Raw genomic sequence first — 16,574 nt, 5'->3', positions numbered from 1 at the left:
AATCAAATTTAGATCAGAAGACATCTACAATATAGAGTGAGCAGAAGACATCTATAATGTAGAGTGAGCAAACATTTATATAGAATTACATATTTAGTTATCTGGTTACAGTCTATACTACAGTTATCATCTGAATACTCACAAAAACGAAGTGATAATACTTATCACCAACAGTAAAGCGAAATTCATAATCATTCCGGTATAAGGTTTAGCACTGTGTTAACAAGATTTTATGTTTAATATCTAGCTAAGAATGACATACAGTAAAAAGAAACAATGATTAACCCGAAATGACTGAAAGGTAAGATAAATATGCAGTGACAAAGTACTTTTTGTTGATAACAACACCTTGATTCTGCACATTTAGAGCAAGTACATGTTTTTATATCAGTTTCTCCCAAAAAGGTATAGTGTGAATGCAACATTTTTTTTTCAAAAGCACTAAACAATAATTTATTTACTACCCGTCATATGCTATCTTGAAATACAAATAAGGAATGTCGGATAACTTTTATAAAATAATGTATACAGAGGAAGATGTTTACAAAATGCTGGAATTTTTAATCGACAACATATTTGTCCAGTGTGGTGGACGTGTTTTTCAACAAACAGTCGGCATTCCAATGGGAACAAATTGTGCTCCTTTTCTTGCTGACCTATTCCGTCACTCTTATGAGGCTGTCTGTATAGCTGATCTGATCAGAAAGAAAGACTATCGTTTGGCTAGATCCTTCAATCTCAGTTTCCGCTATATAGATGACGTATTATCTTTAAACACTGTGAAGTCAGCCTCATATCTTGACCTACACATAGAAATCGATGATAAAGGAAAACTATTGACCAAACTTTACGACAAACGTGATGACATTTCGTTCAGAATTGTCAACTTTCCTTTCATCTGTGGCAACATCCCTTCGGCTCCTGTGTATGGAGTGTTCAAATCTCAATTCATACGTTATGCCAGAGCTTGCCGAAACTACGCAGACTTTTTGTTTCGCGCTAGAACTCTAACAAATAGGCTTCTGGAACAGGGTTATGTTGCTACAAGATTGAAGTTATCACTACAGAAGTTTTATGGTCGTCATCATGAACTCGTGAATCGTTATGGTGTATCCATCAGCACCAGGAGAACTAATTTATTTGACGGGTCATAGGCTTCTTTTCCTCGTCCGTCTACCCCGGACTTGACTTTTTATGAGCAACTCGGCGGGTGTTTCTAGAAAAGCTACTCTACCGGTGCACCTGGTCCATGCTCCCAGTTTTTAGTGGAGTCCGAGTTCCTCATTTACTTTTGTTACTTTGTATGTATGATTTTAGTTTCTTTATGTTCTTTGTTGTGTATGTCTGTTTTCCATGTCTGGTCTTTGTCCCTGGATTAAATTCTTTTGATTACCGCTATTACCTTGGTTCCCTTGATTACTCTTTCATAACGAATCGTTGGCTTTAGTAGAAAACAAAGAAAATAAAAAGTCAAAGAATTGTCCCTTACTCTTGGTAATAACACTTTCAAATAAACTCATATTTGCCCATGAAGAAAACATCTTTTTCGTTTTCTTATAAACTTACCATTAACCATTATATAATATTATTACATCCAGTGCAAAACATTTTATACATATATGTTGGCGATTCAGAACATCTCAAACTATCATGAATATGCCTATTTTCTGTTCAATAACACATCAGAATAAAGGGCTTTGTAGTTGATTTCTGTTGTAGTGTAAAAGACGGATACTTACGTTTTAATACAAGGGTTGTTGAAGTTTTCATGCTCATCTTTGTTTCGCCCAAAAGAGTCTATTTTGAGGAACGATTTCGCCCAAGTCCTTAAAAAATGCTGGATATTCATATCATGCCTTGGCTTTGCCATACTTGTTTTGAGAGAAATTATCGTTTACAACGATAGAGCTGCCCGTTGTAAAATGATTTTGTTACCTTAATAATACGGTAACGAATGATGATAAGATTAAAATTTAAAGTAAATACATGTATGCAATTAACCTTCGAAACTATGTTTCGCCCAAAAGTGCACAGTTTGAGTATTTGTTTTGCCCAAGTCCGGAAAAAATGCTGGATATTCATACCATGCCTTGGCTTTGCCATACTTGTTTTGAGAGAAATTATCGTTTACAACGATAGAGCTGCCCGTTGTAAAATGATTTTGTTACCTTAATAATACGGTAACGAACGATGATATGATTAAAATTTAAAGTAAATACATGTATGCAATTAACCTTCGAAACTATGTTTCGCCCAAAAGTGCACAGTTTGAGTATTTGTTTCGCCCAAGTCCGGAGAAAAAATACAGGATATTCATATCATGCCTTCGCTATCCGATACCTGTTTTGAGAGAAATTGTGTATACACTGATAGAGCTGCCCGCTGTAAAATGATTTTTTTTACCTTAAAAATATGGTAACGAACGATGATTCTCCCTACGATATGATTAAAATTTAAAGTAAATACATGTATGCAATTAACCTTACGAAACTATGTTTCGCCCAAAAGAACACAGTTTGACTATTTGTTTCGCCCAAGTCCTGAGAAAAAATACAGGATACTTTCATGATGCTATTGTATTGTAGAATTTTTTGAAATGAAAAATACACTAATTATGATATAAAACTGAGCATTGCATTAAAACATGAGTTTTCGTTTAATATCTAGCTAAGAATAACCTTTAGTAGAAAGAGACAATGATTAACCCTTCAATGGTTGAAAAGTAAGATAAATATGCATTGACAAAATACTTTTTGTGAACAAGAACATCGAGATTCTGCACATATAGAGTAAGTCCATGTTTTTTCTTTATATCAGTTTCTCTAAAGAAAAGGTATAGTGAGAATATAATATTCTATTTTCAAAAGCACTAAACAATGACTTATTTACTACCCGTCAGATGCTATCTTGAACTACAAATTAGGAATGTCGGATAACTTTTATAAAAAAGCGTTTTCATTACGAATCCAGGGCTTTAATAAAAAGAAAATAAATAGTGCAAGAATTGTCCCTAACTCTTAGAAACTACTCTATCAAAGTAACTCATATTTGCCAATGTAAAAACAGTTTTTTCGTTTTCGTATAAACTTACCATTATATAATGATGTTATTACATACAGTGCACAAATTTTATACATATATGTTGGCGATTCAGAACATCTCAAACTGTCATGAACACATAAGAATTCCTTAATTAAGTGTTTTGCAGTTAATTTCTGCTGTAGTGTAAAAGACGGACACTTACGTTTTAATACAAGGGTTGTTGAAAGTTTCATGCTCATCTTTGTTTCGCCCAAAAGAGTCTATTTTGAGGAAAGATTTCGCCCAAGTCCTTAATAAAATACAGGATATTTATATCATGCCTTCGATTTCCGATACTTATTTTGACAAAAATTATTGTATTTACTGATAGAGCTTCCCGCTGTAAATTGTTTTTTTCTTTGATCTTAATCAAGTAGAAATTATCATATTGTAACAAACAATGATTCTCCCTAAGATATAATTAAAATTTAAAGTATGCAATCAAGTTAAAATACTTTCATCGGCAATATTGAAATTCTATACATAGTGTATGCATTCTTGCTACTTTCATCTCAAAATTTACAAATTGTTTCGAAGCCAATAATCAATAATTACTTACTCATAACAGATGAAAGTTTGAATTCCTCATTACACACACATATCGGGATAATGTAAATAACAAGAAAATCTAATTATCTCTACGGCTTGTGATAATTCATTCCAACAAAGAAATTTAGCAATAGAATTTTCTTAAATTCTAACACATTCACCATTACATGCCCGGACAATTATTTATTCATCAACCTAATATCTTTCAGCATCCGTCAACAAATCAATTCATAACTTCTAGTACAAGATATACTTGAAAGTTAACGCCTATTGTTTTGTTATGAAACAACCTACAAAAACTAATGCACAGATATGGGATCTTCTAAGAGAAGTCACTCGGATCAAATAAATATTTTTTTTTTATCATTACATGTATGTCATCTCCAAGAATCATGAGCTCGAACGAATCGATACAAAACCAACATTTTATTGATCAAACATATTGCATGTTTTTGTGCATTAAAGCATTAGAAGTCATCTAAAATAATATATGCATTGCAGTTGATCTGTGCTGAATTGTGTATATGTATGATATTTATGCTTACAATTAAAAGCTGTTCAGATATATTGTAAAAATATGTTTCGCCCGAAAGAGCGTATTTTAAGGAGAGGATTCTCCTAACTCATGAAAATGATACAATATATTTTTTTATAATTTCATGAAAACGCAATGTTTTTGTGCATTCAAGCATTAGATACCGTCTTTAAATTTATTGCAGTTGAGTTTGACGAATGTGTAATATTAGGATACTTATAATTTAAAACTCACAGTTCACTGGGAAGATTGTTCCATAAAGTAGCAGCTGCCTTGTCGAACCTACGATCACCGTGCGATTTCGTTTTCACTCTTGACGTTTCAAGTGTCACAGATATCTGGGAGCGTAGTGATCTTGATGGGCGGTATAGACTCAGAAGCTTTTGAAGATATGCTGGAGCTATACCATGCACATGATGCAGTGCTATAAAAAAGCATAAGATCAGTTTGTATTGACATCGGAATTCAACAGGGTAACCAGTGTAGGTCAATTAAACCAAGTGCTATTAGGTTATATTTTCTGCGCCGTAATATCAATTTGGCGGTAGCATTTTGAACTCTTTGAAGCTTGTTCAAGCTATTAGATTTCACGCCATATATAAGGGAGTTGCTGTATTCCAATCTCGATGTTAGAATTTTGCAAGCACTGTCCGTAATGTAACAACGAATTCGGTTAATCTTTGCCCAAGTGTATCCGATAGGCTAAGAAAACATACAATGAACTCTGGACCCAAAAACAGGTCCCTGCTGAACGCCAAAGTTTAATTTTATCGAGTTGGGTTGGATGGCTTCCTCGGATACTTGTTGAGTCCTTCTTTCTAAATACGAGAGAAACCATGAAAGAGCAGAATTTGCCGTAACGTCGTAATGTGCACGTAATAATTATGGGTTAATCATTGTTTCTTTTTTACTGTACGTCATCCTCAGCTAGATATTGAACATAAACTCGTGTTGTTAATGCAATGCGAAACTTTATATCAGAATTAATATACTTTACATATCAGTAAATTCTGGAATACAACGGCATGATATAAACATCCTGCATTTATTTCTCAGGATAAGGGCGAAATAAATCCTCAAATTCTGCTATTTTAGTCGAAACATAGTTTCGCAGGGTTTTGTATCTGTTAGAATATGAGTTTATTGATCTATTCTATCACTGGCATTTTTAACACAGTAATGTTCTGTTTTGATTTTTTGATTTTTTAATGGAAACATTTTTTATTGTTTTTAATTCTTCTTATTTCATTCAAATGATAAATATATATATTTTCTAGATATTTTTACTTTAGCTATAATTTTTAGATTCAGTAATTCATTCTTATCTTGGTTGAGCTTTAACAGCTTGCTCGTCATGCATGAGCTGATGTCCTCAACATAAGCTTCAATTCGTGTGGATATTTCGGACCAGTTGTCAATTGGTTCAATTACTAAATATATCTGCGAATCATTAGCGTAACAATGATAAAGGATGTCATGTTGTCTGAAAATTTCTATCTAATATTTTTATACTATTTAAATAATGTTTTAATAATTAATTATGCTTTAATTACATAATTTATAATTATGTTTTGTTTTTGTTCGTCTTTTTTTCTTTACAAATTTCTATATCTTAGATACATAATTACTGTTCTGAAAAATATTTCACTTTTCACATTCTTTTGTATAATTGTAGGTGTTGATTACTACATACTTTGTATTGTATATCATTTGTATGCCGTAAAGCGCTTAGAGTAAATGCAGTTTAGATTGGCGCTATACAAATATTGTAAATAATAACTAAAAAAAATGGTGTTGTCATCACCAAGCTAATAGCTTAGACGAATGATTTATTTAGTATGCCTTAGGAGAAAACCCGATAATAAACAAGAAAAGTCTGATACATTTGATTACAAAGAAATAATTATATCAGTACGAATTTGTGGATAATAATGCATTACAAAACATTATTTATCCTACTTATTTCTCCATTACATACCTCATAATTCGTTGACTTGAATTTTATATTTTTTCTGGCACAAAAGGAAGTGTAATCAAGAGAATCAAGATTCTAGCAGAAAACAAAAGAATATATACCAGGGACAAAAGCAGACATCAGTAACTGACACACACAACGAAGGACATGCAATAACCAAAATAATACTTTACCCTTAATGAAATGTTTTATTACAAATACTGCAACGACTAATGCAAGTGTAGCCTTGGTTATAGAATTTAATCAATCATAAATCGAAAAAAATAAAAATATGATAAAATTGTGTTTGCCATTGTTCAAATTGATATTATACTTGATATATTTGTGGAAAACGAATGCTTTATTAATTATACCTATCTGATCAGTATTGCATTTTATTATTCGTCAAATTAAAAAGAAATAATAAGTTTGGAATGCAATAACGCGACAGATTTTTATTCTAACAAAAAAAAACTTAATTAAACACAAATGCCCATTTACATGTGTATAGGGAGCAGCAGAAGATTTGACATTCTTTCAATCAAACTTGTGACGGATCGTTGTCTGATACGTAGTTATCTAAAGAAGAAACATATACATCCCCGGGTTGTATCAACCCTAGTATTATAAATCGTTTGTTGTATTTTTTATAAGTTACAAGTAATGATAATGCGACAGTAAACGACGCCTACATGATTCAGAAATGCCTCAGTAAATCTGCTTGTAACGACACCGAGTCACGATCTCAAGTTTTTTTTCTCCGTGGTTATTGAGTAAAGTGAGAATTTTCCTACTAAACAATGGACTCCTACAAAGCCCGCAATGTAGCAATTGGTTGAATATTGCAGTTTATTTATACACCTGTCATCTCCGGTAGCCTTGATAGAGAATAATATTAATTTTCTAAGATATCTTTATCTTATATGACCGTAGTTGTTAATATTTTGACAAACATTTCTCTTTAATTACTTCTTCACATATCGACTGTACACGCTATGCAGTTTGACGACTAAATTGCTTAATGACATTCCTTTCATTATTAATTATTTCAACATTTCTTTCTGTATCTATTTGAAAGTGTAACATATCTATGACATAACATCTTGTTGTCAGAAAACAAGGACAAAAAGCAAATTATGTGTATACAAAACACGTCAATATTTCATAAATTTGGTTTAACTAGGTCAACATAGTACATTATTATAGAAAGTTTTGTTATTGATTTCTATTTCTCATTGTCCGTTACTCGCAGCAACTACTCTATCAAATAAACTCATATTTGCCAACGTAAAAAACAGCTTTTTCGTTTTCCTATATACTTACCATTATATAATGATGTTATTTCATACAGTGTAAAAAAATTATACATATATGTTGGCGATTCAAAACATCTCAAACTGTTATGAATACATAAGAATTCCTAAATAAAGGGCTTTGCAGTTGATTTCTGCTGTAGTGTAAAAGACGGATACTTATTATCATTATTTTTATTCTTTAATTCAGTTTCTCTAAGAAAAAGGTATAGTGTGACTACAACATTTTATTTTCAAAAGCAATAAGCATTGATTTATTTGCTACCCGTCAAATGCCATCTTCTACTAAAAAGTAGGAATGTCAGATAATTTTTATAAAGAAAGTGTTTTCATTAGGGCTTTAGTGGGGGAAAAAAGAGAATAAATAGTCGAAGAATTGTCCCTAACTCTTAGCAATTACTCTATCAAATAAACTCATATTTGCCAATGTAAAAAAAAACAAAAAACAGCTTTTTCGTTTTCTTATAAACTTACCATTACTTAATGATGTTATTTCATAACATCACAAAAATTTTTATACATATATGTTGGCGATTCAGAACATCTCAAACTGTCATGAACACATAAGAATTCCTTAAGAAAGTGGTTTGCAGTTGTTTTCTGTTGTAATGTAAAAGACGGATACTTACGTTTTAATACAAGGGTTGTTGAAATTTCCATGCTTATCTTTGTTTCGCCTAAAGAGTCTACTTTGAGAAATGATTTCGCCCAAGTCCTTAAAAAATAGAGGATATTCATATTATGCCTTCGCTTTCCGATACTTGTTTTGAGAGAAATTATTGTATACACTGATAGAGCAGCCCTCTGTAAAATGTTTTTTTTATGATTAAAATTTAAAGTAAATACATGTATGCAATTTTAATAAAATTACTTCGTTCGGCAAAATTGATATTCTGTACATAGTGTATACATTCTTGCTACTTTCATCTCAAAATTTACAAAATGTTTTCGAAGCCAAAAAACAATAATTACTTATTCATAACAGATGAAAGTTTGAATTTCTCATTTAACACACATAACGGGATAATGTAAATAAATAGAAAGTCTAATTATCTCTACGGCTTGTGATAATTCATTCCTACAAAAAAAATTAGCAATAGAATTATCTTAAATTTTAACACATTCATCAACCTTATATCTGTCAACATCCGTCAACAAATCAATTCATAACTTCTAGTACAAGATTTACTTGAAAGTTAGCGCCGATTGTTTTATTATGAAAACTACAAAAACTGATGCAAAGATATGGGATCATTTAAGAGCATCCATTCTGATCAAACAAAACATATTTTTATTAATGTCACCTCTGAGAATTATTAACTTGAACGTAACATTATTAAAATACAAAAAACAACAATTTAGTGATCATTTATTGATCAAACATATTGTCGCTAACGATATCGACTATACTAAAAATTACAATATTTCATGAGATCGCCATGTTTCTGTGCATTTAAGTATTAAAAGTCATTTAAAATAACAATTGCATTGCAGTTTATTTGTCCTGAATGTGTAAATGTATGAAACTTATGCTTACATTTAAAAGCTGTTCAGATATATTGTAAAAATATGTTTCACCCAAACGAGCGTATTGTGAGGGAAGGATTCGCCTGAATCCTGAAGAAGATACAATATAATTTTAAAATTTCATTAATACGCATTGTGTTTGTGCAACTAAGCATTATATACCTTCTTAAAATTTATTGCTTTTGGGTTTAACGAACATATAATATTAGGATACTTACAGTTTCATATTCTAACAGATACGATACAATACATTGCGTAACTATGTTTCACCCAAAAGAGCATAGTTTGAGTATTTGTTTCGCCCAAGTCCTGAGAAAAAATAGAGGATATTTTCATAATGCCGTTGTATTCAAGAATTTACTGAAAAGAAAAATAAACTAATTCTGATATAAAGTTTAGCATTGCATTAACAACATACGTTTATGTTTAATATCAAGCTAAGATTACATACATTAAAAGGAAACAATGATTAACCCTAAAATGATTGAAAGTTAAGATAAATATGCAGTGACAAAATACGTTTCTTTTGAAAACGACACCTTAATTCTGCACATTTAGAGCAAGTACATGTTTTTATATCAGTTCGTCCCAAAAAGGAATAGTGCGAATGCAACATTCTCGTTTTCAAAAGCACTAAATAATAATTTATTTAATACCGGTCAGATGCTATCTTGAAATACAAATAGGGAATGTCGCATAACTTTTAGGAAATAATGTATTCATTACGAATCCAGGGCTTTAGTAGAAAACAAAAAAAAAATGAATAGTCAAAGAATTGTCCCTAACTCTTAGCAATAACACTTTCACATAAACTCATATTTGCCAATGTAAAAAACAGCTTTTTCGTTTTCGTATAAACTTACCATTATATAATGATGTTTTTACATACATTGCAAAGATTATTATATATATATTGGCGATTCAGAACATCTCAAACTTTCATGAAAACACCATGTTTCGGTTCAATAACGAATTCCTTAATAAAGTGCTTTGCAGTTGATTTCTGCTGTAGTGTAAAAGACGAATACTTACGCTTTAATACACGCGATTTTGAAATTTTCATCCTCAACTTTGTTTCGCCCAAAAGAGTCTATTTTGAGGACAGATTTCGCCTAAGTCCTAAAAAGTACAGTATATTCATATAATGCCTTCGCTTTCCGATACTTACTTCGAGAGAAATTATTGAATACACTGATAGAGCTGGTGTTAAATGAAGTTTTTCTTCGATTTTATCATGTGGTTATGAAAAATGATTCTCCCTAAGATATAAGTAAAATTTAAAGTAAATCAATAAAATTAAAATACTTTCTTCGCCAATATTGAACTTCTATACATAGTGTTTACGTTCTTGGTACTTTCATTTTAAAATGAAGCAAATAATCAATAATTACTTTAATCATAACAGGTGAAAGATTGACTTTCTCATTACACATTAATTTCGGATAATGTAAATAAAAGGAAATACTAAATATCTTTATTGCTCGTGATAATTCATTCCTACAAAGAAAGTTAGTAATAGAATGATCTTAATTTCTAACACATTCACCATTACATGTCCGGACAACTATGTATTCATTACCCTCATTTCTGTCAATATTCGTCAACATATCAATTCATTACTTCTAGAGCAAGATATAAGTCAAAGTTAACGCCAATTGTTTTATGAAGAAAACCACAAAAAACTAATGCACAGATATGAAATCTTTTCACAGAATTCATTCAGATCAAACGTAGTATAGATTTTTTATAACTACAGTTGATTTCTGCTGAATTGTGTAAATGTAAGATAATTATGCTTACATTTAAAAGTTTGATTTTCTCATCACATGAAAATGTCGGATAATGTAAAGAAAAGGAAATACTAAATATAGCTGCGGCTCATGATAATTTATTCCTACATAGAAAATTAGTAATAGAATGATCTTAATTTCTTTCTCATTCACCATTACATGCCCGGGCAATCATGTATTCATCGACCTCATATCTCTCAACATCCGTCAACAAATCAATGCATAACTTCTAGTACAAGATATACTTTAAAGCTTACGCCTATTGATTTATTATGAAAATCACAACATCTAATGCACAGGTATGGGATCTTTTAAGAGAAGTCACTCGGATCAAACAAATATTTTTTATCACTACATGTATGTCATCTCCAAGAATCATGACCTCGAACGAATCAATATTAAGATACAAACCCAACATTTTATTGATCAAAAACATATTGTCGTTAACGGTTTCAGCCATTCTAAACATCTGAAAATTTTATGAGAACGCAATGTTTCTGTGCATTAAAGCATTAAGTTATCTAAAATAATATGTGCATTGCAGTTAATCTGTGCTGAATTGTGTATATGTATGATACTTATGCTTACATTTAAAAGCTGTTCAGATATATTGTAAAAAATATGTTTCACCCGAAAGAGCGTATTTTGAGGAGAGGATTCTCCTAACTCATGAAAATGATACAATATATTTTTTTTATAATTTCATGAAAACGCAATGTTTTTTTGCAATCAAGCATTAGATATCGTCTTTAAATTTATTGCAGTTGAGTTTAACGAATGTGTAATAATAGAATACTGACGGTTTTAAACTCGCAGTTTACTGGGAAGATTATTCCATAAAGTGGCAGCTGCCTTGTCGAACCTACGATCACCGTACGATTTCGTTTTCACTCTTGACGTTTCACGTGTCACAGAGTTCTGGGAGCGTAGTGATCTTGATGGGCAATATAGAGTCAGAAGCTGTTGGAGATATGCTGGAGCTATACCATGCAGTGCTATAAAGCATAAAAGCATAAGATAAGTTCGTATTTTTATTGGAATTCAACAGTTAACCAGTGTAGGTCAGTTAAACCAAGTGCTATATGGTCATATTTCCTGCGCCGTGACATCAATCTGGTGGTAGCATTTTGAACTCTTTGAAGCTTGTCGTATTGTGCATGTAATAATTATGGGTTAATAATTGTTTCCTTTTTACTGTATGCCATTCTTAGCTAGATATTAAACATAAACTCATGTTGCTAATGCAATGCTAAACCTTATATCAGAATTAATATACTTTACATATCAGTAAATTTTGGAATACAACGGCATGATATAAACATCCTGCATTTTTTTTCAGGATTAGGGCGAAATAAATCTTCACATTGTGCTCTTTTAGTCAAAACATTTGTTTGTTTGTTGGGGTTTAACGTCCGAGCAGCAATATTTCAGCTATATTCAGACAATGAACATGAAATGGATGATAAAATTAACATGAAATGAAAAAAAAAGGATGGGTCACAAGGATAATAGGGTTGATTGCCACTGGAAAAAGAGGGGATGGGTAAGGTCGGGCAATTTAGTCTCCTGTGGCGGAGCGCAAAGGTTCCTACTCCTTTCGAATACCACAGCAGAGTTCTTTAACGTGCGAGGAACGTGGCATCTTTCCCAACACGGTGCACCACTATGGTTTGCGGTCAGGTTTTCCGTATTATAGCCTGACAACCCCAGCATGTAACACGCCAGGGGTACCCCATTCCACCACCTGGGGCACACATCCCAGTTGCTCTGTGGGCAGAGCGCCTAGCCCCCGGCTAGGTTTCTGAGCACTATTTAGTCGCCTTATACGACAAGCTTAGCGCTGCTGCAGGCCTATGTTTTTAACACCCGGACCTGCACGGGGCTTCAGTCAAAACATAGTTTCGCAAGGGTTTGTATCTGTTAGAGTATGATTTTATTGATCTATTTTATCACTGGTATTTTTAACACAGTAATTTTATGTTTCGGAATTTTATTTTATTTAAATGGAAATATTTGTTTTTATTGTTTTTAATTCTTCTTATTTCATTGAAATGATCAATATATCTATTTTCTAGATATTTTTACTTTTGCTATAATTTTTAGATTCAGTAATACATTCTTATCTTGGTTGAGCTTTAACAGATTGCTAGTCATCCATGAGCTGATGTCCTCAACATAAGCTTCAAGTCGTGTAGATATTTCGAACCAGTTGTTAATTGGTTCAATTACTTAATATATCTGCGAATCATTAGCGTAACAATGATAAAGTATGTCATGTCGTCTGAAAATTTCTATTTTTATACTATTTAAATAATGTTTTAATACTTAATTATCCTTTAATTACATAGTTTGTAATTTTTTTTTTTGGTTTTTTTTTTGTTTTTTTTTCATTTTTTTTGTTTTTTTTGTTTTTTTTTTGTTCGTCTTTTCTTTTGTGGTTTTACACATTTCTATATCTAAGATACATAATTACTGTTCTGAAAAATATTTCTCCTTTCATTTTCTTTTGTATAATTTTAGGTGTTGATTACTACATACTTTGTATTGTGTATCATTTATATGCTGTAAAGCGCTTAGAATAAATGCAGTTTAGATTGGCGCTATACAAATATTGTAAATAATAATATTTTAAAAAATCAGATCAAACAAAAATGATTCTTTCATATTAATGTTGTCATCACTAAGCCAATAGCTTAGACGAATGATTTATTAAGTATGCCTTACAAGAAAACTCGAATAATAAACAAGAAAAGTCTGATACATTGATAATAATGCATTACAAAACATGATCAGGGCATTTATCCTACTTATTTCTCCATTACATTCCTAACGATCATCAATCAACATCATAATTCGTTGACTTGAATTTGATATTTTTCTGGTACAAAAGGAAGTGTGATCAAGAGAACCAAGATTCCAGCAGAAAACAAAAGAATGTATACCAGGGACAAAAGCAGACATCAGTAACAGACACAAACAACGAAGGACATGCAATAACCAAACTAATACTTAACCCTTAACGAAATGTTTTATTACATATACTGCAACGACTAATGTATGTTTAGCCTTGGTTATAGAATTTTATCAGTCATAAATCGAAAAAACGATCTTATAAAATTGTGTTTGCCATTGTTCAAATTGATATCATACTTGATATATTTGTGGAAAGCGAATGCTTTATTGATTATACCTATCTGATCAGTATCACATTTAATTATTCATCAAATCAAAAAAAGAATTAAAGAAGTTTGGAATGCAATAACGTGCAAGATTTTTATTCCAACAAAAAAAACTTAATTAAATACAAATGCCCATTTACATTTATATTGGGAACGGCAGAAGATTTGAAATTCTTTCAATCAAACTTGTGAAGGATCGTTGTCTGATACGTAGTTATCTAAAGTAGAGGCATATACATCCCCGGGTTGTATCAACCCTAGTATTATGAATTGTTTGTTGTATCTCTTATACGTTACCAGTAATGGTAATGCGACAGTAAACGACGCCCCTGTGATTCATAAATACCTCAATAAATCTGCTTGTAACGACACCGAGTCATCGATCTCAAGTTTTTTTTTCTCCGTGGTTATTGAGTAAAGTTAGAATTTTCCTATTAAACAATGGACTCCTACAAAGCCCGCAATGTAGCAATCGGTTGAATATTTCAGTTTATTTATACACCTGTCATCTCCGGTAGCCTTGATAGAGAATAATATTAATTTTCTAAGATATCTTTATCTTAGATGACAGACGTAGCTAATATTTTGACAAACATTTCTCTTCAATTACTTCTTCACATATCAAAACGCTATGCAGTTTGATGATTAAACTGTTTAATGACATTCCTTTCGTTATTGATTATTTCAACATTTCTTTCTGTATCTATTAGAAGGTGTAACATATCTATGACATAACATCTTGTTGTCAGAAAACAAGGACAAAAAGCAAATTATGTGTAAACAAAACACGTCAATATTTTATAAATTTTGTTTAACTAGGTCAACATAGTACATTATAGTAAATTTTGTTATTAATTTCTATGTCCAAATAAGGACTAAACGTCATTTGTCTGTTAGATATTTCCAACCAATCAAATTGTGTTGTAATCCGATATACGCACCAAAAAGTATATGTTACATTTTGAAACTTTATATGTTTAATAAAATGTTATTGTTTTTGTGTTTATTTGGAAAAAATCATTACCAAAATGTGATTCTGTATTTTACGTCGGTTAACAACTGTCTCTACAATATATATATATATAAAATAAGAAAGAAATTAATGAATTTGTAAAGTTCGCTCAACGACGATTATTCACGTATTGACGATATAGGCAGGTATGCAGATGAAAGGGCATTAAATCGAAATACGTGACTAAATCAGTTTCAGGTTAAGATATGTTATAAATTGGCACACTGGGTACTCACATGCAAAAGGAAAAGGCATAAAAACATGTAAAAGAACTTAAATTACACACTTGAAAATAAGGGCGACACCACTTTTTTTCGCCTAAATCAAAGTTTCGCCTAAAGTCATATATTTTGAGTAAAATTTTTCTCCCAAAACGGATATATATATATATATATATATAGTCTCAGAATGTGACGACTCTTTTCGCTACACTGCTCCATCGGATCAAATTGATACAGGGAAGATAACGTAAACTTATATAAGGGTCTGAAAAATTCCCAACGATGGTAGAACTGTCAAATTTACGAAGCAAATTTTTGGTCGTTTCTTCCGCAGGACTCGAACTCGTACCGCTGTGACATCTATGGCAACACCGCCTGCACTAAGTCCAGCGCCCTAGACCACTCGGGCAGCTAGGCTATATAAAAAATATAGCTTTCGCTGACCGGGTGATTCCTCCTCGTAGGATTAATCTAGGGCTGTAACTTAGTAAACAATGTAAGGTAGTAGGGGACAGTTCATCTAGGTGTTATTATGTAGGATAGAGGATCAAATTAATGATGCATGTCACAACAAATCAATATTATACAACGTCTCAGAATGTGACGACTCTATTCGCTACACTGCTCCATCGGATCAAATTGATACAGGGAAGATAACGTAAACTTATAGAAGGGTCTGAAAAATTCCCAACGATGTTAGAACTGTCAAATTTGGGAAGCATAGATGTCACAGCGGTACGAGTTCGAGTCCCGCGGAGGCAACGAAAAAAAATGTGCTTCCCAAATTTTAAAGTTCTAACATCGTTGGGAATTTTTCAGAGCCTTCTATATATATATAATTTTTTTGGTTCAATATTTAGATATTATTTTGTTTGAATAAGATTTAATTTTTATATAGTGGTATAGATATGTTAAGACTGATTTCCCCATTCCCCTTATTCAAAGTTCCAATGCCCCATCTGCTATATGCGTGTGATATAGAATGGAAAGTTTATTCGACAAATACGGTAAATATTGAATATGACTATATCAATCGTATCTAATTATCTGTGGATAGTATTTATCTTGCACGAGCAATATTTGACCAATTATAAGTCTCCAATCGTGTTTTCCTGGTGAAAACTGATTTATTCAACGGTTCATAGTTTTCCTTTCCTCGTTTGTCTACCCCGGACTTGACTTTTTATGAGCAACTCGGCGGGTGTTTCTAGAGAAGCAGGGGACGTTTACCCTACCGGTGCACCTGGTCCATGTTGCCAGAGTTTTAGTGGAGTCCGAATTGCTCATTTACTTTTGTAACTTGGTATGTATGATTTTAGTTACTTTATGTTCTTTGTCCCTGGATTGCATTCTTTTGATCACCGTTATAACCTTGATTCTCTTGATTACTCTTCCTATGGATTTTTTATTCTT

At 31.9% G+C, this 16,574-nt stretch overlaps 1 protein-coding gene across 7 annotated transcripts; it reads right to left on the bottom strand.

Moving 5' to 3' along the window:
- Positions 1 to 120: 120 nt before the first annotated feature.
- On the bottom strand, positions 121 to 11,743 carry LOC148602150 (uncharacterized). Of its 7 annotated transcripts, none has more exons than XM_088554693.1 (7): positions 11,550 to 11,743; positions 9,992 to 10,078; positions 9,178 to 9,319; positions 8,062 to 8,147; positions 4,400 to 4,589; positions 3,245 to 3,331; positions 121 to 1,826 (listed from the first exon to the last, which is right to left on the bottom strand). In XM_088554693.1, exons 3-7 carry the CDS (start codon positions 9,183 to 9,185, stop codon positions 1,736 to 1,738), a joined length of 462 nt encoding a protein of 153 aa, XP_088410819.1. In that variant the 5' UTR covers positions 9,186 to 9,319; positions 9,992 to 10,078; positions 11,550 to 11,743; the 3' UTR covers positions 121 to 1,735. The 7 variants fall into 7 exon arrangements, 5 of the variants coding, with proteins under 5 accessions (XP_088410819.1, XP_088410820.1, XP_088410818.1 ...); XM_088554692.1 differs by having other exon boundaries at positions 122 to 1,826; positions 9,178 to 9,268; positions 11,550 to 11,740; XM_088554695.1 differs by having other exon boundaries at positions 124 to 2,340; positions 9,178 to 9,268.
- Between the last annotated feature and the right edge of the window lie 4,831 nt (positions 11,744 to 16,574).

This window comes from Perna viridis, chromosome 12, assembly GCF_037379345.1.
Source record: "Perna viridis isolate PV_CMFRI_1.1 ecotype Kerala chromosome 12, ASM3737934v1, whole genome shotgun sequence".
Classification (NCBI taxonomy): Eukaryota; Metazoa; Mollusca; class Bivalvia; order Mytilida; family Mytilidae; genus Perna; species Perna viridis.
The sequence above is the reverse complement of the archived record's forward strand: the minus strand, read 5'-3'. Positions and strand labels throughout refer to the sequence as shown.